The sequence below is a fragment of the Macaca fascicularis genome, chromosome 5 (genome assembly GCF_037993035.2).
Source record: "Macaca fascicularis isolate 582-1 chromosome 5, T2T-MFA8v1.1".
Taxonomy (NCBI): domain Eukaryota; kingdom Metazoa; phylum Chordata; class Mammalia; order Primates; family Cercopithecidae; genus Macaca; species Macaca fascicularis.
In genome coordinates, this window is record NC_088379.1 from 181444158 (window position 1) to 181466510 (window position 22353).

A 22353-nucleotide genomic window follows, 5' to 3' on the forward strand; every position below is an offset into this window, starting at 1 on the left:
CTATTAATACCAGAAAATATAGGCCTTAAAGATGAAAGCACTGAATAGAATAAAGGGTATATTGTGTAAAACATTTCAGTTCCAGTTTGATTTAAAAGTACATCAATCTATTGGGCAAAAATATATTCAAAAATATATTCTTCATAATTGACCTCAGAGTACTTGCATTGTGTGCATCTTATCATGTGCAAAAACTGATGCTAGGTGCTTCTGTGGAAATTGTACACATTTTGGAAATGTTCTTATCCTAAGCATTCTGGCATTCTGCTGTCATGCTCTTCAACTTTGTAGATGGTTTGGGGTGTAATATTTAAAATATAAAGATAGATGGATATTTGTGACCATTATTGCAACTTATTTAGTGCTACACCTGATTAAAAAAAAAAATCAGTTTCTTCAGTTTCTTCATTTTGTCAATCATTTGAACAGTGTCTTAAACTAACTCATTGGTTCAATGGCAGAAGTCCTATAATCCAATGTGAAGACACTTCAATCTTCCAACTAAGAATGGTATCACCCTGTTTTTTCAGTAGTTCAACTTTGTTACATATTTTTGTAACTAGACCTAAAATTCAGTTGTAACAGTTTCATTTATAATTGAGTCAGACTTTGTGTTAAAAATAATAGTTTTGTAAGAATAGTTCAGGCGATGTACTGAAAACAGGAAATATTTAAATGAAACCCATTCCTTTAGTCTGAGGCAGATAAGATTTTCTTTTTAGATATTATCTCAAAAGTGAATGTGTTGAGTTTACTTGGCTATGAAGAAAACATTTCATAGACTATGAAGTTACATGGAAATATCTGGTTTGCTATAAATAGAATTATGTGGCACAGAAGCTCACGAGGCCATGGAGATTTAAAGTTATTCTGTTTTCAAAACAAACTAGGTAAACAGACTGCACACATGAAAGAATAAAGTCACGCAGGAAATAGGATTGTCAACCTGCTAATGTCTGCACAGGGTCTGACAGGACTCAAAATTGGAAAGGTGCTGTCTAAAGTACTGAAATTCTTTTTAGTCACAATAACTTGTGGACAGAAAAAGAATCTGATTTCCTTGGTGATAAAGAAAAAAGCTGGTGGACTGGAGTAAATACTTTTAAATGGAATGAATAACATTTGAATATTTTAGTCTGTCTAAAGAACACAAAACATAAACTACTGGATAGCGATTTATTAGAAATTGTATCTAAAGTCAAGCAGAATAGTTTGAGACTTCTTCATATGGTTCCATAGTATATGGGCACACTGAGCGCGTAGATGGAGCTGAAGTTTTCTGAGAAGGTTATCATATGAAATGAAGACAGAAAAAGTGAAAAAAATAAAAATTGAGGCTATTTCTACAATGATTCTTTCAGATATGTCTATTGCTCATAATATTATGCAAAGAAAAAATACAACAAGGCTGCAAGGTGTAATGTTTTAAATGTACTCTGTTACCTGCAACTTATTTGACTTCTGTTTGGAAAATATTCATGGCATTGTAGCCTGAAAAGCCATTTCACGATTGAAAGAGGTCAGAGGTTAAATTTGTATTCTTTTATTATTCTTATTTATTGTAACTAGCATAGGCTTTTAACAGACATCATTCAGCTTTTAGCCAGACACATTATTTTGAAGTTTCTTAGAGCTGCCACTGAGGGGTTGAGATGCGAGTGTGGGGGTGCAGGAAATGGAAAGAAAACTACATAATTAAAAGTTTCAAAGATAAATGGATTAATCTTGAGCATATCCTTACAAAGTCATTGTAAGGATATGAAATGAGAAAATACAGAAAAACCACCAGCATGTTCACACTTACACTATTAGTTTCTTGTTCTCTGTGAACATGTGGCTTGATGCTTTTGTTTGTTTTTGTGTACCCAGATGCTTTGTTCTTGAAGTGAAAGAGTAGCTTTTTGAAACATCATAGTCCACAGTTTGAATCCTCTGAATAACACACATGTCTGTTTTAGTTACCTAAACAATGCGTCTTTCAAGCGTTTATATAATATTATATATAAATATATAATAACATTGTGATTTATTTACGTGAAATGAATGCATGCATATTTATTTAATGCTTTCTTCCTATTTAGTGACTCCATTGAAAAGAACCATAATATATGGAAAATTACTAGAAAGTCTAGGAAAACTGACTGAATGCTTTGGAAAGACACATCAAGTTGAGTCAATTTAAAAAAAAAGAAGCTGAACAATTAGGTATGCACAAATCAACTATTGATGTTTGGATCACACAAAAAATAAGTTTTTTTTCAGATTGCTTTGAGAAACTGGAATTTCTAATCCACTTTATTAAAATAAAAACTTAAAAACAAAGGATCCCAGGTATTATGTCTGTAAGAAAGCCAACACGTAACTCCAAAGAACAGGTCTCATTCCCACAACAGAAGCCTAGTGAATTGTAGCACATGTATCTATAAAATTCAATTACATTTAAAACATGATTATATGATCCTCAGTTTCACTTTTAGATTAATGAGCCACTAACAATGCACTCTGATGACTTAATAAGACCTTTCTATTTCAATAGATTTCAGTCTTTATGCTGCACAAATAGCAGAGGCTAAAAACACATATTTTAACGGTTTTAATTTTGTACAGTGAAAATTAAACACCTCGGCCGGGCGCTGTGGCTCACGCCTGTAATCCCAGCCCTTTGGAGGCCGAGGCGGTCGGATCACGAGGTCAGGAGATCAAGACCATCCTGGCTAACCAGTGAAACCCCCGTCTCTACTAAAAATACAAAAACATCAGCCGGGTACGGTGGCGGCGCCTGTAGTCCCAGCTACTCCCGGAGGCTGAGGCAGGAGAATGGCGGGAACCCGGGAGGCGGAACTTGCAGTGAGCCGAGATCGCGCCACCACACTCCAACCTGGGCGACAGAGCAAGACTCCATCTCAAAAAAAAAAAAAAGAAAAAAAAAGAAAGAAAAGAAAATTAAACACCTCGTACATTCCACACCTATTGCCAAGGGCCATGCGCAGTTTGACATAGAACCTCAATTGAGATTCTATTACCACTTTCATTGGGGGAGTACCATTCCCTCCCCTGCTTCTAACCTTCCTCTTACACTATGTTGTTTTCGATATTAACAGAAAAATTTTATAGTTTTATATGAAGACCAATAACTCAAAATGCCATTAGAAGAGAAATAAGTTATTTTATATTTTTCTCAATGGAAAACACCTTCACCAGGATTCCTAACAAGTCACCTGGTTGGTGACTAACAAGAACCAGTGCCAATTCTGTAACCATCTTTGGGGGCCACTTCTGTATAGAGAGTAAGTTGTAAAGGCTGTTTCCAAATTAAGGCATGTTTATCCTCAGCGTGTTGAAAAGACAAATTGTTAAGATGTGACTTCTTTCAATATTTGTGCTACGTAAACATTATAATCTTAAGAAGCAGTGGGACTTGGAGATAAAATGCCACCAGATTGGTTAGAAATCCCTCATTCAATTCTCTAAACTCTGTAGTAAAATTCCTATTAAGACCACTAATAACTCTCTGCTAGACAGATGACAGGTAGTGTCTGGAGGAATTTATAAGAAAAACTCTAAGATTGAAATAATCAGGTTTAGAAAAAGGCTGGTGATGGATCCAGTCATTTGCCTTCTGAAACAAAGCAGTCAGGCAGATGGGAATAAAAAAGCAAGTTGCTGGGTAATTCTCCCACAGTGTGACAGTTGGCTAGAGAGATCACCAGGGGAAGTTAGGCAGCTTTCCTCTTCTGTATTGGTGCTAATTTTGAGGTGATTAAACTAATATTCTCCCCTTCACACACCTTTAGACACCATTTGGAGATTAAAATTCCCAGAAAATACAAAGCAGGGAAGGTGTGGGAATGATTGATAGTATGTCTTATGAGATGAAGTCCTTGTGGCTATTAGGACCTAAGAAAATTAGGTAAAAAAAGAGAAATAAGGAATGCATGCTGTATTCACCAGAAATTAAAAAAAAAAAAAAAATGGTTAAGGCTAAAATATCACAATACTGATGAAAGAATAAAAAAAATGAATAAAAATAGTATACGGCCTAGGAAGGAACCAAAAATACATAAGAAAATAATACATAATAAAAGATACATGGAATAAACACACACATGCACATCCCACAGGAGAAAATAATTATTTGAAAATATTGGTAGAGTAATTGACTAAATGATTAGGGCAAAACATAAATCAAACCATATACTGAAATAAATTCTTGTTTAAAAAGTTAAACTTTGTATATATTACCATTAAGTAACCATTTACTTGTTTAAAATAAGATTTTTATTAAGACAAAATAATTGATAATTTATATCACAGATTCTCTGGCATGCTTACAATTTGTAAGTTTGTTTTCTCCTCTGGATAGTTTCACCTCCTGATGCTGGATATGCGACGACTCCAGGAATTTTCTAATCTAAGAACAAGCATGTTCAGTGAAATATCACTGGTGTCGCAATCCGAAGGAGCACGTGAATGTGCCTGCCAGAGGAGCCAAAAGTCCTTCCTGTAGAACCGTGAAAGGAAAATAGGAAGTGAAAGCTTTGCCATGTAGAACATTCCTCCACACTGAGCGCGCCGAGGATACAGACTTTGTTCGTATCCCAGCTTCAATCTTAGAGTGCCGTGTAGATATTCCTCTATGAGTAATGACATTTCCTTCATCATTTATGTAATCCTGAAATATCTTCTGATTTCTGCCTTTGGTGAACAGGAAGCAACAGCACTTCTTTTAAAAGGGGAAGGAGGGTTGGGCACAGTGACTTATGCCTGTAACCCCAGCACTTTGGGAGGCCAAGGTGGGCAGATCATAAGGTCAAGAGATCAAGACCATCCTGGCCAACATGGTAAAACACTGTCTCTACTAAAAATACAAAAATTAGCTGAGTGAGGTGGCGTGCATCTGTAGTCCCAGCTACCTGGGAGGCTGAGGCAGGAGAATCACCTGAACCTGGGAGGTGGAGGTTGCAGTGAACCGAGATCATGCCACTGCATACCAGCCTGGGAGACAGAGCAAGACTCCGTCTCAAAAAAAAAAAAAAAAAAAAAAAACCCCAAAAAAAGGGGGTGGGGGTGTGGGGGTTAGGAGGTTAATATAATGAAAGATAGCAAAGTACAATAGTTTGACTACATAACATTTTGTTTAGTACATAGAAACAACGTAAACTACATTCTCAATAGAAAACAAAAAAATGCAAACAAGCAGAATACCAAAGTTAAAAGTTATATAGTAACATTTAAAAAGCTCTTACAGTTTGATAAGGAAAGCAACCCTATAAAAATGGACAAAGGCCTTGAATAGGTTTATCACAGAGAAATACTTTGTCAGTTCTCGGAAGCATGTTCTACCTCACTAGTGATCAAAAAAACTGCAAATGAAAACAATTGAGATAGCTTTTTCACTCACAAATTAGCCAAGATTTTTTGAAGGTAATATTAGTCAAGTTGCAATGAAACTTAAGTCTTTCAAACTATTGGTGCGGGTATAAATGGTCACTATATTTTCTAGAAGGCAATATTGGGATTATGTATCATGATGCCTAAAAAATTAATAGCTTTGACACATAGGTTCTACAAATAGGAACTAGCCGAAGGAACTAGATCCATGGACAAAAATGTATAAACAAATACAAATTATTATTATATGAAGGCTGAAAAATTATGTTCAACTTTCATATTATGTGGTCATTCAAAATTGAAACATTGTGAAACAAAAGTGTGTACACAAAAAATTATGTGCTAACTGCATGAAACAAATTTGTGTAAGTCATATGATCCGTTTTGTATATTCATTAAAATAGTCATGAAAATATAAACAATGTAATAAGTATGTTTGAATAGTATTATGATGGGCTACTTTAATTTTCTTATACATTATTAATTTTCTAGTGTAAACATGAATTTTTTCCAAAATTATTACTTTTAATAAGAGGTAGTAGATAAAATAAGATTACAATAGCTGTTTTAAAATGAATTATTTCATACTCTGTTGTATCTGATATCTTTTATCCTGCAAAATAAAATTTGCTTCTTAAAATGTTGAATTTGTGATTTTTTTTCTCTTTTCCTTCCTGCTTGTTCCTCCCCATATGTACCTACTACTAATACAAGTGAGCCCAGACTGATGCTGAAAGGAAGGATCTTATGGAATTTGACTAATCAAATCCATCTTTCTCCAAAGGAGTAAACAAGTATAGGAAAAAGTGAAATATGTGATCAGCTTATGATATCTCTAATTCCAAAATATTAACTGAAACCTTAACATGCATGGACAATAAATGGGGTATTTAATAAATATTTACTGATCATCATTTACATGCAAAATCTATTGTGGTTTTCATAGACACTATTGCATTGAATCTTTACAGCAACACTGACCTCAGTGTGGATTAAGGAACTGAGGCTTAGAGAGGTTACATGGCCTAACAGCTATTGAGGAGCGTCGGGATTCAAACTGGGCTCTTTCTCCTACACCAGACGAACTTCATTGCCATAGTTTATTTGGGTCAATCGATTCTTTTTCACATATCATGTTAACAAAATGACACAAGTCTAATTGATTGGAAATTATTTAAACATAGTTTAAATGCTGCTAATGGGAAACGGTGTCGAAGATGGTCAAATAGGAACAGCTCCAGCCTCCCGCTCCCAGCGCGAGTGACACAGAAGACGGGTGATTTCTGCATTTTCAACTGAGGTACCGCGTTCATCTCACTGAGGAGTGCCGGACAATCGGTGCTGGTCAGCAGTGCAGCCCGACCAGCAAGAGCTGAAGCAGGGCGAGGCATCGCCTCACCTGTGAAGCGCAAGGCAGAAGGGAATCCGTTTTCCTAGCCAAGGGAAACTGAGACACACAACACCTTGAAAATCAGGTAACTCCCACCCTAATACTGCACTTTACCAAGGGTCTTAACAAACGGCACACCAGGAGATTATATCCCACACCTGGCTGGGAGGGTCCGATGACCACAGAGCCTCCCTCATTGCTAGCACAGCAGTCTGAGATTTAACTACAAGGCAGTAGCAAGGCTAGGGGAGGGGCGTCCGCCATTGCTGAGGCTTAAGTAGGTAAACAAAGCCTCCGGGAAGCGTGAACTGGGTAGAGCCCACCACAGCTCAAGGAGGCCTGCCTGTCTCTGTAGATTCCACCTCTGGGGACAGGGCAAAGCTAAACAAAAAGCAGCAGAAACCTCTGCAGATGTTAATGGCCCTGACTGACAGCTTTGAAGAGAGCAGTGGATCTCCCAGCACAAAGGTTGAGATCTGAGAATGGCCTGCCTGCTCAGGTGGGTCCCTGACCCCTGAGTAGCCTAACTGGGAGACATCCCCTTCTAGGTGCAGACTGACACCTCACACCTCACACCTCACACGGTGGGGTACACCTCTGAGACGAAGCTTCCAGAGCAAGAATCAGACAGCAGCACTCACTGTTCAGCAATATTTTATCTTCTGCAGCCTCCGCTGCTGATACCCAGGCAGACAGGGTCTGGAGTGGACCTCAAGCAATCTCCAACAGACCTACAGCTGAGGGTCCTGACTGTTAGAAGGAAAATTGACAAACAGAAAGGACACCCACACCAAAACCCCATCAGTACGTCACCAATATCAAAGACCAAAGGCAGATAAAACCACAAAGATGGGGAAAAAGCAGGGCAGAAAAGCTGGAAATTCAAAAAATCAGAGCGCATCTCCCCCTCCAAAGGAGCGCAGCTCATCGCCAGCAACGGATCAAAGCTGGATGGAGAATGACTTTACGAGTTGAGAGAAGAAGGCTTCAGTCAATCAAACTTCTCAGAGCTAAAGGAGGAACTACTTACCCAGTGCAAAGAAACTGAAAATCATGAAAAAAGAATGGAAGAATGGATAACTAGAATAATCAATGCAGAGAAGGCCATAAACAAACTGACAGAGATAAAAACCATGATACGAGAAATATGTGACAAATATACAAGCTTTAGTAACCGACTCGATCAACTGAAAGAAAGAGTATCAATGATTGAAGATCAAATGAATGAAATGAAGCGAGAAGAGAAGTCTAGAGAAAAAAAAAAGGAAAAAGAAATGAACAAAGCCTCCAAGAAATATGGGATTATGTCAAAAGACCAAATCTACATCTGATTGGTGAGCCGGAAGTGAGGGGGAAAATGAAACCAAGTTGGAAAACACTCTTCAGGATATCATCCAGGAGAACTTCCCCAACCTAGTAAGGCAGGCCAACATTCAAATTCAGGAAATATAAAGAACGCCACAAAGATACTCCTCGAATAGAGCAACTCCAAGACACATAACTGTCAGATTCACCAAAGTTGAAATGAAGGAAAAAATGTTAAGGGCAGCCAGAGAGAAAGGTCGGGTTACCCACAAAGGGAAGCCCATCAGAGTAACAGCAGATCTTTCAGCAGAAACTCTCCAAGCCAGAAGAGAGTGGGGGCCAATATTCAACATTCTTTTTTTTTTTTTTTTTTTTTTTTTTTTTTTTTTTTTTTCCAAGGAGAAACCAATGCCATATTTTATTTTCAAAATTATTAGACTTTAACAGTTAAATGACTCAGATGTAGAGCAACCATTGGGTAAATTGTAATTTTTTTATTGGAAAACAAATATACAACTTGGAATGGATTTTGAGGCAAATTGTGCCATAAGCAGATTTTAAGTGGCTAAACAAAGTTTAAAAAGCAAGTAACAATAAAAGAAAATGTTTCTGGTACAGGACCAGCAGTACAAAAAAATAGTGTACGAGTACCTGGATAATACACCCGTTTTGCAATAGTGCAACTTTTAAGTACATATTGTTGACTGTCCATAGTCCACGCAGAGTTACAACTCCACACTTCAACAACAACATGCTGACAGTTCCTAAAGAAAACTACTTTAAAAAAAGGCATAACCCAGATGTTCCCTCATTTGACCAACTCCATCTAACTTCAGATGTGCAGAAGGGCTTAAGATATATCCAGAGTAAGCCACATGCAACATGTTACTTGATCAATTTTCTAAAATAAGGTTTCAGGACAATGACAGTAAGATAAGGGAAGAAAACATGGAGGAATGAAGTCCTAATTACTATACATGCATATTTTTTTGACAGTAGGGAGAAACCTTTTACAGATAAGTTACAAACAAAGAAAAGGCAAATAAACAATTTTGTACAAGAAATATAACACATTCTGTACAAGGTCTTCACTTTGCTGTCATCATTTGTACAAACTCTTCATAGTTTACTTGACCATCACCATCAATATCTGCTTCCCTGATCATTTCATCAACTTCTTCATCTGTTAACTTCTCTCCAAGGTTTGTCATCACATGGCGAAGTTCTGCAGCACTAATATAGCCATTGCCATCCTTATCAAACACACGGAATGCTTCTCTAACTTCTTCTTCACTGTCTGTGTCTTTCATTTTTCTTGCCATCATTGTCAGAAATTCAGGGAAGTCAATTGTGCCATTACCATCAGCATCTACTTCATTAATCATGTCCTGTAACTCTGCTTCTGTGGGATTCTGCCCAAGAGACCTCATTACAGTTCCCAATTCCTTTGTTGTTATAGTTCCATCACCATCTTTGTCAAATAGTGAAAAAGCTTCTTTGAATTCTGCAATCTGCTCTTCGGTCAGTTGGTCAGCCATGCTGCAAGCGCTACCGGTTTCCGAGACGGGACCACACAACCAGTCAGCTCGCTCGCTCCACTCGGACTCTCAACATTCTTAAAGAAAAGAATTTTCAACCCAGAATTTCATCTCCAGCCAAACTAAGTTTCATCACTGAAGGAGAAGTAAAATCCTTTAAAGACAAGCAAATGCTTAGAGATTTTGTCACCACCAGGCCTTCCCTACAAGAGATCCTGAGGGAAGCACTAAACATGGAAAGGAACAACCGGTACCAGCCATTGCAAAAACATACCAAAATGTAAAGACCATCGATCCTAGGAAGAAACTGCATCAACTAATGAGCAAAATAACCAGCTAATATCACAATGACAGGATCAAGTTCACATACAACAATATTAACCTTAAAATTAAATGGACTAAATGGTCCAATTAAAAGACACAGACTGGCAAATTGGATAAAAAGTCAAGACCCATCAGTTTGCCATATTCAGGAGACCCATCTCACATGCAGAGACACACATGGGCTCAAAATAAAGGGATGGAGGAAGATCTACCAAGCAAATGGAGAACAGAAAAAATCAGGGGTTGCAATCCTAGTCTCTGATAAAACAGACTTTAAACCATCAAAGATCAAAAGAGACAAAGAAGGCCATTACATAATGATAAAGGGATCAATTCAACAAGAAGAGCTAACTATCCTAAATATTTATGCACCCAATACAGGAGCACCCAGATTCATAAAATTTGTAAGTCCTTTGAGACTTACAAAGCAACTTAGATTCCCATACAATAATAATGGGAGACTTCAACATCCCACTGTGAACATTAGACAGATGAACGAGACAGAAAGTTAACAAAGATATCCAGCAATTGAACTCAACTCTGCACCAAGTGACCTAATAGACATCTACAGAACTCTCCACCCCAAATCAACAGAATATACATTCTTCTCAGCACCACATCACACTTATTACAAAATTGACCTCATAGTTGGAAGTAAAGCACTCCTCAGCAAATGTAAAAGACAGAAATTATAACAAACTGTCTCTCAGACCACAGTGCAATCAAACTAGAACTCAGGACTAAGAAACTCAATCAAAACCGCTCAACTACATGGAAATTGAACAACCTGCTCCTGAATGACTACTGGGTACATAACGAAATGAAGGCAGAAATAAAGATGTTCTTTGAAACGAATGAGAACAAAGATACAACATACCAGAATCTCTGGGACACATTTAAAGCAGTATGTAGAGGGAAATTTATAGCACTAAATGTCCACAAGAGAAAGCAGGAGAGATCTAAAATTGATACCCTAGCATCACAATTAAAAGAACTAGAGAAGCAAGAGCAAACATATTCAAAAGCTAGCAGAAGGCAAGAAATAACTAAGATCAGAACAGAACTGAAGGAGATAGAGACACAAAAAACCCTCCAAAAAATCAGTGAATCCAGGAGCTGGTTTTTTGAAAAGATCAACAAAATTGATAGACTGCTAGCAAGACTAATAAAGAAGAAAAGAGAGAAGAATAAAATAGATGCAATAAAAAACGATAAAGGGGATATCACCACCGACCCCACAGAAATACAAACTACCATCAGAGAATACTATAAACACTTCTATGCAAATAAACTAGAAAACCTAGAAGAAATGAATAATTTCCGGGACACTTACACTCTCTGAAGACTAAATCAGGAAGAAATTGAATCCCTCAATAAATCAATAGCAGGCTCTGAAATTGAGGCAATAATTAATAGCCTACCAACCAAAAAAAGTCCAGGACCAGATGGATTCACAGCTGAATTCTACTGGAGGTACAAGGAGGAGCTGGTACCATTCCTTCTGAAACTATTCCAGTCAATGGAAAAAGAGAGAATCCTCCCTAACTCATTTTATGAGGCCAACATCATCCTGATACCAAAGCCTGGCAGAGACACAACAAAAAAAAATTGAATTTTCGACCCATATCCCTGATGAACACTGATGCAAAAATCCTCAATAAAATAGTGGCAAACCAAATCCAGCAGCACATCAAAAAGCTTATCCACCATGATCAAGTGGGCTTCATCCCTGGGATGCAAGGCTGGTTCAGCATACGCAAATCAATAAACATAATCCAGCATATAAGCAGAACCAAAGACAAAAACCACATGATTATCTCAATAGATGCAGAAAAGGCCTTTGACAAAATTCAACAGCCCTTCATGCTAAAAACTCTCAATAAATTTGGTATTGATGGAATGTATCTCAAAATAATAAGAGCTATTTATGACAAACCCACAGCCAATATCATACTGAATGGGCAAAAACTGGAAGCATTCCCTTTGAAAACTGGCACAAGACAGGGATCTCACCACTCCTATTCAACATAGTGTTGGAAGTTCTGGCTAGGGCAATCAGGCAAGAGAAAGAAATAAAGGGTATTCAGTTAGGAGAAGAAGAAGTCAAATAGTCCCTGTTTGCAGATGACATGATTGTATATTTAGAAAACCCCATCATCTCAGCCCATAATCTCCTTAAGCTGATAAGCAACTTCAGTAAAGTCTCAGGATACAAAATTAATGTGCAAAAATCACAAGCATTCTTATACATCAGTAACAGACAAACAGAGACCCAGATCATGAATGAACTTCCATTCACAATTGCTTCAAAGAGAATAAAACACGTAGGAATCCAACTTATAAGGGATGTAAAGGACCTCTTCAAGGAGAACTACAAACCACTGCTCAGTGAAATAAAACGACACAAACAAATGAAAGAACATACCATGCTCATGGATAGGAAAAATCAATATCGTGAAAATGGCCATACCACCCAAGTAATTTCTAGATTCAATGCCATTCCCGTCAAGCTACCAATGAGTTTCTTCACAGAATTGGAAAAAACTGCTTTAAAGTTCATATGAAACCAAAAAAGTCCCCGCATTGTTAATACAATCCTAAGTCAAAAGAACAAAGCTGGAGGCATCACGCTATCTGACTTCAAACTATACTACAAGGCTACAGTAACCAAAACAGCATGGTACTGGTACCAAAACAGAGATATAGACCAATGGAACAAAACAGAGCCCTCAGAAATAATACCACACATCTACAGCCATCTGATCTTTGACAAACCTGAGAAAAACAAGAAATGGGGAAAGGATTCCTTATTTAATAAATGGTGCTGGGAAAATTGGCTAGCCATAAATAAAAAGCTGAAACTGCATCCTTTCCTTACTCCTTATATGAACATTAATTCAAGATGGATTAGAGACTTAAATGTTAGACCTAAAGCCATAAAAACCCTAGAAGAAAACCTAGGCAATACCATTCAGGACATAGGCATGGGCAAGGACTTCATGTCTAAAACACCAAAAGCAATGGCAACAAAAGCCAAAATTGACAAATAGGATCTAATTAAACTAAAGAGCTTCTGCACAGCAAAAGAAACTACCATCAGAGTGAACAGGCAACCTACAGAATGGGAGAAAATTTTTGCAATCTACTTATCTGACAAAGGGCTAGTATCTCGAACCTACAAAGAACTCAAACAAATTTACGAGGAAAAAAAACAGCCCCATCAAAAAGTGGGCAAAGGATATAAACAGACATTTCTCAAAAGAAGACATACATACAACCAACAGGCACATGAAAAAATGCTCGTCATCACTGGCCATCAGAGAAATGCCAATCAAAACCACAATGTGATACCATCTCACACCAGTTAGAATGGCAATCATTAAAAGTCAGGAAACAACAGGTGCTAGAGAGGATGTGGAGAAATAGGAACACTTTTACACTGTTGGTGGGATTGTAAACTGCTTCAACCATTGTGGAAAACAGTATGGCGATTCCTCAAGGATCTAAAACTAGAAATACCATATGACCCAGCCATCCCATTACTGGGTATATACCCAAAGGATTGTAAATCATGCTGCTATAAAGACACATGCACACATATGTTTATTGTGGCACTATTCACAATAGCAAAGACTTGGAATCAACCCAAATGTCCATCAGTGACAGACTGGATTAAGAAAATGTGGCACATATACACCATGGAATACTATGCAGCCATAAAAAGGATGAGTTCGTGTCCTTTGCAGGTACATGGATGCAGCTGGAAACCATCATTCTCAAGAAACTATCGCAAGAACAGAAAACCAAACACCGCATGTTCTCACTCATAGGTGGGAATTGAACAATGAGATCACTTGGACATAGGAAGGGGAACATCACACACTGGGGCCTATTATGGGAAGGTGGGAGGGAGGAGGGATGGCATTGGGAGTTACACTTGATGTAAATGACGAGTTGATGGGGGCTGACGAGTTGATGGGTGCAGCACACCAACATGGCACAAGCATACATATGTAGCAAACCTGCACGTTGTACACATGTACCCTAGAACTTAAAGTATAATAAAAAAAAATCTTGTACTAGAGGACAAAAAAACAAAACAAAATAAAATAAAATAAAATAAAATAAAATAAAATAAAATAAAATGCTGTTAACACAATCTGTAGGTATTTTTCCAAAATCATAAAGTTGCTTACAATTGTGGATGCCCAGTTACCTTCAGATGTTGAATATAGTTCACAAGGTTGTGACTGCCTTACCAAAATGTATAAAGATAGTGCTTTATTTCAAGACCAGCTCATTTCCCAAATGTGTGCAGAAGTAGTCCTTATAGAGGAATATTCTATGGTTATAGTAAAATAAAAATAGCACCTGAAATCTGAAACCTGTGGATAACATTTAGGGTTTCTTGGGACTTACAATATGGAGGATAGTCTATATTTTTTATGAACATTATAGTACAGTCCTGTTTTACTTTTAAGTTGTCTGTTAGTGTTTCGAAATTATGTATGCACACACTGTTTGTCTGGAGATTTTTATAGCTTTATTTTTAAATTACTGTCACTTCTCCTCTAAGCTCTCACAATTCTACACTTTAACCTTTCTCCTTTTTGACAAACTATGCTTTGAATCACATTGACTGAACTTTCTGTTGTTCATCTTTTATGAAACTTACACTGGATTTCAGTGGATCTCTATAAATTTATTTTCCTCTGACGACAGAAAGAATAAAAATTAAATTCAAATATGCTAGAAATGTGGTAAGGATTTCCAGCATAGCTACTGCTGAGTTAGAGTATTTTTTTCCAATAGCTGCTTAATAGTTACATATAACTTTACAAGCAAGTTATATGTGAAGGACACGGTGTTACCTCTTTGTTCAGTTTGAAGTACAGGAACATTTCGCATTGCTTAGTGACATTTTCCAGATCATGCTGCCTTTAAAAAATGTAGTAACAATTCCTTCACAGTTAATGTTTGAAAAGTTCTGATTTAAACTGCGGTTATCAGATTTATGAAAAAAGTGCTTTTTATTCAAAATGAAAAAAATTCCTACCGAAATATGAGACATTCTTAATCAAGTAGAAATTTGAATAAAAAGTTTGTTTTCAACTTATTGTCATTAATATTCAGGAACTTTTAACTTTTTCATGTTCATTTCCTTTTTGTTTCTTTCTTTTCAAAAACATTTTTTTTGAAGTCAAAACTGCCTCTCATTCTTGGAATATTAATCTTGATCTTTCACAGCAAACCTCCAGTCTCTGTGTGCTTTTACATATTAAAGGACAAAACGTCAGGAAGGATATATTTGAAGCACAAACTTTCATGACCTGATGCAACAAAAAGTATGATTGATTCCAAAACGCATTACAACATTGTTTTTATATAATCACAGTGGTGATAAATTTAGATTCTAAAATTTGATGTTTGACTGAATACCAATATTTTCTCAAGTTTCCTCCCTCTTAGAATTTTGAGGCTTAATTTCCGAATGCTATAATTCTGCTTAGAAAGGGAATTTCACATTTGAAACTACCCAAGATTATAGAAATTACATAGTGAGGGCTTATTGTGAATCAGGCACTCTTCTAACCTTTAAAATAATTGTGAATTTTGTAACCAGCAACCAAGGAATTAATTGCCCTTTGAAATCAACAACTGTGACTGTGATTCTTGGTCTCCCACAGAATCCCAGTGTTGAGTGAGGCCATCAGTTGTATCTTCTGCTTGGAAAACCATTTATAGATTGCCACAGTTATCACCAGAGTTCCTTCCAGTAATTTAGTTACTATATTGGTAATGAATGAAAGCATCAAACAATTGTTTAGAATTCAATATAAGCTCATTACAGCTGGGGCATCTTGTACAAACTATCAAGGCAGCTAGTTTTAAGTCTGACTTGGGAGCAAAATCCAGTTCATGCATACAGATATTTTATCATTTTTACTTCAAGCTCAGTAAAGCCGTTTTTCAACAAGCTCTCTCAGGTAGAGTTTTAGTATAACTTGAATAATTCTTGAGCTAATTATTCTCTCTGCACATCTCCAGATTTTAAAATTCTTGTTTACTTTTCTTTTATCCCCTGGTCTCAACATTACTCAGATACGCTAACTGCCCTGGGATATTTTCATTGGCTTCAAAATGTTTGATTCATGTTCGACTTTTTCTTGCTAATTAAAATTTGGGCATAAAGATTTCTAAAGACTGAATTGTGTCCCCTCCCTCAAATCCATATGTTCAAGCTCTAACCACTAATGTATTTTGAGATAAGACCTTCAGGGAGGCAACTAAGGTTAAATGAGTTCATAAAGGCGGGGCCCTCATCCAACAGTACTGGTGCCCTTGTAAGAATAGGAACAGACACTGGATCTCTCTCTTTCTCTCTCCATATGCACAGAGAAAATCCATGTGAGAACGTAGTGAGAAGGTGGCCATCTGGAAGCCAGGAAGAGAGGCTTCACCAGAAACCAGCCTTGGACTTCTGGCCTCCGTAGCTGAGAAAACATAAATTTCTGTCGTTTAAGCCACCAGCCTGTGGTATTCTGTTAGGGAAACTCTACCAGGCTCTACTAGGGAAGGTGTGTTTGAAAATGCAACCTTCTGAAAAACCTAGGCATATCTGGATTTGCATCTATTTGCATTTGGATTTGCATCAAATAGGGAAACCTCTGTTTGCTCCCCCTGTTTGTATGCAGATGCAAAGTCCTTGGTAAAATTACTTTTCATGAGAAAAGAGAGAATCAAGGCATATGAATTTGGTGAAAGAATTTTAAAAGTTCAGGACTGTACATAACTTTATTTGTAAAAATGAGAGGTTGACCTCTACAATTACTGAAAACCCCTTCTAGGTCTAACCCAAATTCCTCGAATTATCTCAGATGCAGACAAGAGACCAATGATTGTTTAAGTGAACTCTGCAAGCTCCAATATCTCTCCATTATTGAAGCTCTAGATTCCCTGAGGGCCAGGGAATAAGCTACCACATGATATGGATGAAAACGAGTTCTCTTTCTTACATGCCCTAGAGGGTGAGTTGTCAATCATGACTGCCCACGCAGATACTGAGGTATAAGGTGGGGCTCAGACACTCGACCAAATGGAGGACTAGCTAAAACAGGTCCAGGGAAGAAGCACCTCCCCCTAAGACATGCTCACCAGTGTACCATGTCAGTTTACCATTGCTATGGCAACCCTGGAAGTTTGCACCCCTTTCCACCACAGTGACCTGAAACCTCAGAAGTTACCACCCTCATCCTAGAAACTCCTATAGAAACTTCCCCTTAATTTGCACATAATTAAAAGTGAGTATAAATATGACTGCAGAACTGCGTCTTGGCTGCTATTCTGGGCACACTGCCTATGGGGTGGCCCTGCTCCACAAGGAGAAGTACCTCTGCTGCTGCTATACGCTGCTGCTTCAATAAAAGTTGCTGTCTCACATCACTGGCTTGTCCTTGAATTCTTTCCTGGATGAAGCCAAGAACCCTCCCTGCCTGAGCCCCAGTTTTGGGGCTTGCCTGTCCTGCATCAATATGATAGGGACAACTGAGCTTGTAAGTTTCTCACACAAGTGTGAATAACAGGGAGAAGCCATTTGTTACACGTTTAGGAAGGACTCTGTGAAATCCGGATGGTGTGTGTTTAGAGATGTCACTAATATCAAAGAAAAGGGGTCCTTTTAAAATTGAATGAACAGAGTTACATTTTTTGTAGGTGTAATAATATTTCCAATAAAGAAATTTAATGGGCCAGGCATGGTAGCTCACGCCTGTAATCCCAGCACTTTGGGAACCCAAGGCTGGCGAATCACTTGAGGTCAGGATCACTTGAGACCAGTCTGGCCAACACGGTGAAACTTCATCTCTACTAAAAATATAAAAATTAGCTGGGCATGGTGGCGAGTGCCTGTAATCCCAGCTACTCGGAGGCTGAGGCAGGAGACACTTGAGTGCTAGAAGTGTAGGCTCAGTGAGCTGAGATCACACCACTGCAGTCCAGCCTGGGTGACAGAGTGAGATTCTGTCTTTAAAAAAAAAAAAAATTGCTGAACAGAGCTATATAAACCATATATATTTGAATATAAGAAAATGAACGTTCAAAAAGGCTAAGAGAATGCACAGCTGCCTTAAAATGATGAAAAAAATTCCACATGACTTTAATGGCACATTAAAAATATTGCTATAAAGTCCAATGGTGTTGAATATTCCTGAAAACTTTCTTCTCCTTTTAAAAGTATTTATAAATTTTCGTTGTAAAATTAAGTATTTTTGTTTGAGACATTTTCAATTCTTAGCCAGACATTCATTACTTAGTTAATTTTAAAGAAGTTTTTAACAGTGTTTCGCCATCATTTCTATCCAATCCAAACAGTTATTGCTGTTAGTGTGAACAGTCATCGTCATGTTTCATCAAGTCTGATATATAATCAGTCCTGGTGGGTGAGTCTATGGGTAGCATCCAACATTTTGACCTCTGTACTTACAATTATATAGATGTCAAGTCTCAGAGACAAAGGCCCAATCCCTAATGAAATCCTATCATCAGAATGCCAGATGGTAACAACATTAGAAATCGATTTTTGCTTCAAAGGCCTTGCCTGGACTGAATACAGTATATGTGCATCTGATTGAGGTTTGGAAAGCATGCACAAGAAGTCTTAATTTTTGCTTCCTTATGAAAGTTGCATGGTTTAATTTTTTTCAAGATGTTTGAAAATAAATTTTTCAAAGTCTCTATCCGTGATCACCTTTGATATGAAGAAATCAGAATGATGCTTTGAGCTATGGAAATATGTGAGGATTTAAGAAGTAGAATTAGAATTATAGTATAAGGCTGATAGGTTTTTCATTTATAATTTCTTACATGCAACATTTGTAGAGGATAAATATTTCCCCTTAATGGGGTCAGTAATCTCAAGAATGTTGTGTCTCTGGAGTTCTTAAAATGTTCTGGTTTTGATTTTCCCTTGTATGTAGTTTAGAACAAACTTTGTAACTTCAGAGCCAGGATTTCATGCACAATTTTAATCTAACTCTTTCCTTCACAGATTACCATGCTGAGACTCGGGAGGTGGTGATTTGCCCAGGGACACAGAAAAGTAAGGATTAAAAACTTAGTTTAGGATTCCCAATCCAGAGCTCCTTCTATTACACTATACTTCTTTAGACAAGGAGTTGTTAGGTATGGAATGAAAAGACCGCATGAAACTGGCTCACACTTCCAGAAGTTAGCAGATAGTTACTTTCCACTTTAAAAATGTCCATATATACCAACAATTCAAACATATGAACAGATAAATTAGTAATTCTTTCATAAGTAACTACTTTAAAACACGGTATGTGTCACTGACTTCCTTAAATTGTTTGGGTATACGATAGACACTTTTAGAATACGATAATGGATTTATTCAGGACTCTCTAGAATTCATCTAGAAAAAAATCAGACACATTCATGCTCTTTCTTCTGTAGCAGAGTGAAATACTATATTTATGTTACTCTCATTTTTAATTGAAAAGGTAAAGTCCCTAAAAAATATCCTTTGGAAAACCTGCTAATGAAAACTCCGATCTTGGGACAGCATAGCAATGTAGAAGGGTGTGGGCCAAGAGACCTGTGTATTCTCTTAGCCCCAGCACTTCCTAGACAGATAGACATGGGAATTTCAGCATGTAAGTAAGGAGTTTTGTAAGCTTTGCCATATGCTGAAAGAATTGCTGTAATATGAACTCTCTCACCTGTTGTGTCTGCTGCTTCTCTCTCATCCATCGAGTAAAATTCCTTCATAAGCAGGGTATCCCTTGAGAAAGCCTAGTGCATAGAGATAAGTTCATGACCCTTTATCTTTTCTTTAAAGTGCATTCTAGATATGCCACTGAATCCAGTCTTGTATTTGCCACTCAAACTTCTGTTTTGAGTGGTGTGAATATAAAGAACAAAGTTTACTTTTAGAAATTCTAATAAAGGAATCTGTTTCAGTCAAGCAGTTAGTAAATGTCAAAAGCTTTCCCCCCAAAAATCTGGATGATAAATCTTACACAACGGCTCACCAAAACATTTTTTCCTCGAGTCTTTTAAACTGAGTATGCGCTATTAGGTTTCTGGACATAAAGTTCTGTTTATAAATTTTCTAAGATTTGGATATATTAACTGCTCCAAAATGATAATGGCTGTGAACTTCCAGAGTTTTCTTATCATTTAGGTTGACTGAATTGGCATCTGAGGACTCTTCTGCAAAGTTTATGAACATTCTCACTGTATTTTTTAGCTTTTTTGCTGCATCACATTTGTTAATCTAATTAATTGCTTAGCTTTATCTTTAGTCCATTTTCTTCGCTGGCTACACAACATCTCATTCATTATGTGTTGAAGAGGGATTTTTATGGTTTACATAAAATCGTTTGCAAGTATCTTTGGCAATGTGTTATCTTTGTTCATGATACTCTCACTTTTGGTCAAAATTATTACATCTCCAGGGACAAGATTAAATAGTTTTTTTGGCATGATTCAGGCTTTACTTTTTGATTTAGTGTTTTCATTTTTTGGTTTACCGCAAAAAACTAACGTTTAGCACACAGTTTAGTTGGTTTTTAAATCTGATAACATATAACAGTCATTGTATAGGGTCTACTATTCTTTGCATGGCCTCAGGGTGCTTACTGAAACTTAGAATATATTTTATTTCTAATTTAGCTTAAAAATTAATAAATATATCAAATCTAAAAATGATTGGCCAGATCAACAGTAACAGATTACATATGTTTATTTATATTCTTTTTGGCTCCAATAAGATGAAAAAATGAATCTTAGCTGAATTTCAAAGATGAGGAGGAGCATTTTATATACTAGGGATTTTATATACTAGTGATTCCATATACTAGTGATTCCCTATAAGATGAAAAGAGGTTATTTTGATCCCAATTTTCGTTTTGTAATCACCCGTTGTCAAATTTACTTTTCATTTTTTTTCTTTTCTTACTGTTCTTAAGTCTGAATACTTTCTAGACCTTAGCCAGTATGTAGAATGCCCAAGGTATATGCTGACTGCTCACAAGCTTCAGATCCATTGTTACTAAAAATAGAAAAATGTCTATAATTTGTAAACAAGAGTGTTTTGGAAGACAGCTTTCCTTTTCTTTTCTAGGACATTAAAAACTTCACTTCATGAACTAGATGATAATGCTGTACAGAGCACACAGCTGGAATTCAGTAACTGTTGCATTAAAACCATTTTTTAAAGTTGGTATTGAAAACACTATATTTTCAGGGCACTGACTTCCTAATTAAAAATTTTGAAAGGAAACATTATTTTGTAGCAAAATATATAGATACTGATATTTTGTATCATACTGATTTGTCACCTATACCAGTCAAAAATGTTTTAGTGGGCGCCTGTAGTCCCAGCTACTCGGGAGGCTTGAGGTGGGAGAATGGCTTGAACCCAGGAGGCGGAGCTTGCAGTGACCTGAGATGGCACCACGGCACTCCAGCCTGGGCAACAGAGCGAGATTCCTTCTCAAAACAAAAAAAAAATGTTTTAGTTAATGTGCTATCTTTACATGCTTATGAGGAATATTTTCTCTTTTTAGGACTAATTATTTTTATACAGTAGTTATGACATACCAGTATATAATTCTCTGTCAACAAACAAACCACTTATTTGGTTTTATTTATGCAGACAAAATATTTCTTTTAGAAAAAGGTATTTTAGGCTGGGCATGGTGGTTCATGCCTGTAATCCCAGCACTTTGGGAGGCCAACGTCTGTGGATCACTTGAGGTTAGGAGTTCATGATCAGATTGGCCCACATGGTGAAACCCCATCTATATTAAAAAAACAAAAATTAGCTGGGTGTGGAGGCACCTGTCTGTAATCCCAGCTACTCAGGAGGCTGAGGCAGGAGAATCACTTGAATCCGGTAGGCAGAGGTTGGGGGCAGTGAGCTGAAATCACGTCACTGCACTCCAGCCTGGGCAACAGAGCAAGACTGTCTCAAGAAAAAAAAAAAAAAAAAAAAAAAAAAAAAATATATATATATATATATATATAAAGGTATTTTAGTGTAATGCCTTTTTGAAAATGAAACAAGCACTTCAATTGTGTGGCTGAAATGTTTCCTTTTAAACATGCATGAGCATTTAAATATTATTTTTAGTTTTTTATAAATGTATTGGATAGAAGCACTTCCACTCACAAAAAGTATTTTAGCTGGCCAGAAGAAATCAAATATTTGGAAAAGATTATTTTTGTGAAAATATTTTAAAGCTACTTTAATATATACTGCAGGCTTTTCTACCAAGGTAAGATTCTGAATGTTCCCAGAGTACTGAATGACTTTTAATCACAATGCTGAGCAGTCTATTTTACAAGATGTTACATATTGATTCACTTGGTTATAAATTCAAAAGT

General features: G+C 36.9%; 1 protein-coding gene across 1 annotated transcript; it reads right to left on the reverse strand.

Moving 5' to 3' along the window:
- Nucleotides 1-8560: 8560 nt before the first annotated feature.
- On the reverse strand, nucleotides 8561-9665 carry LOC102144138 (calmodulin-1). Its single transcript, XM_045389154.3, has one exon. It carries the CDS (start codon nucleotides 9622-9624, stop codon nucleotides 9175-9177), a length of 450 nt encoding a protein of 149 aa, XP_045245089.2. The 5' UTR covers nucleotides 9625-9665; the 3' UTR covers nucleotides 8561-9174.
- Between the last annotated feature and the right edge of the window lie 12688 nt (nucleotides 9666-22353).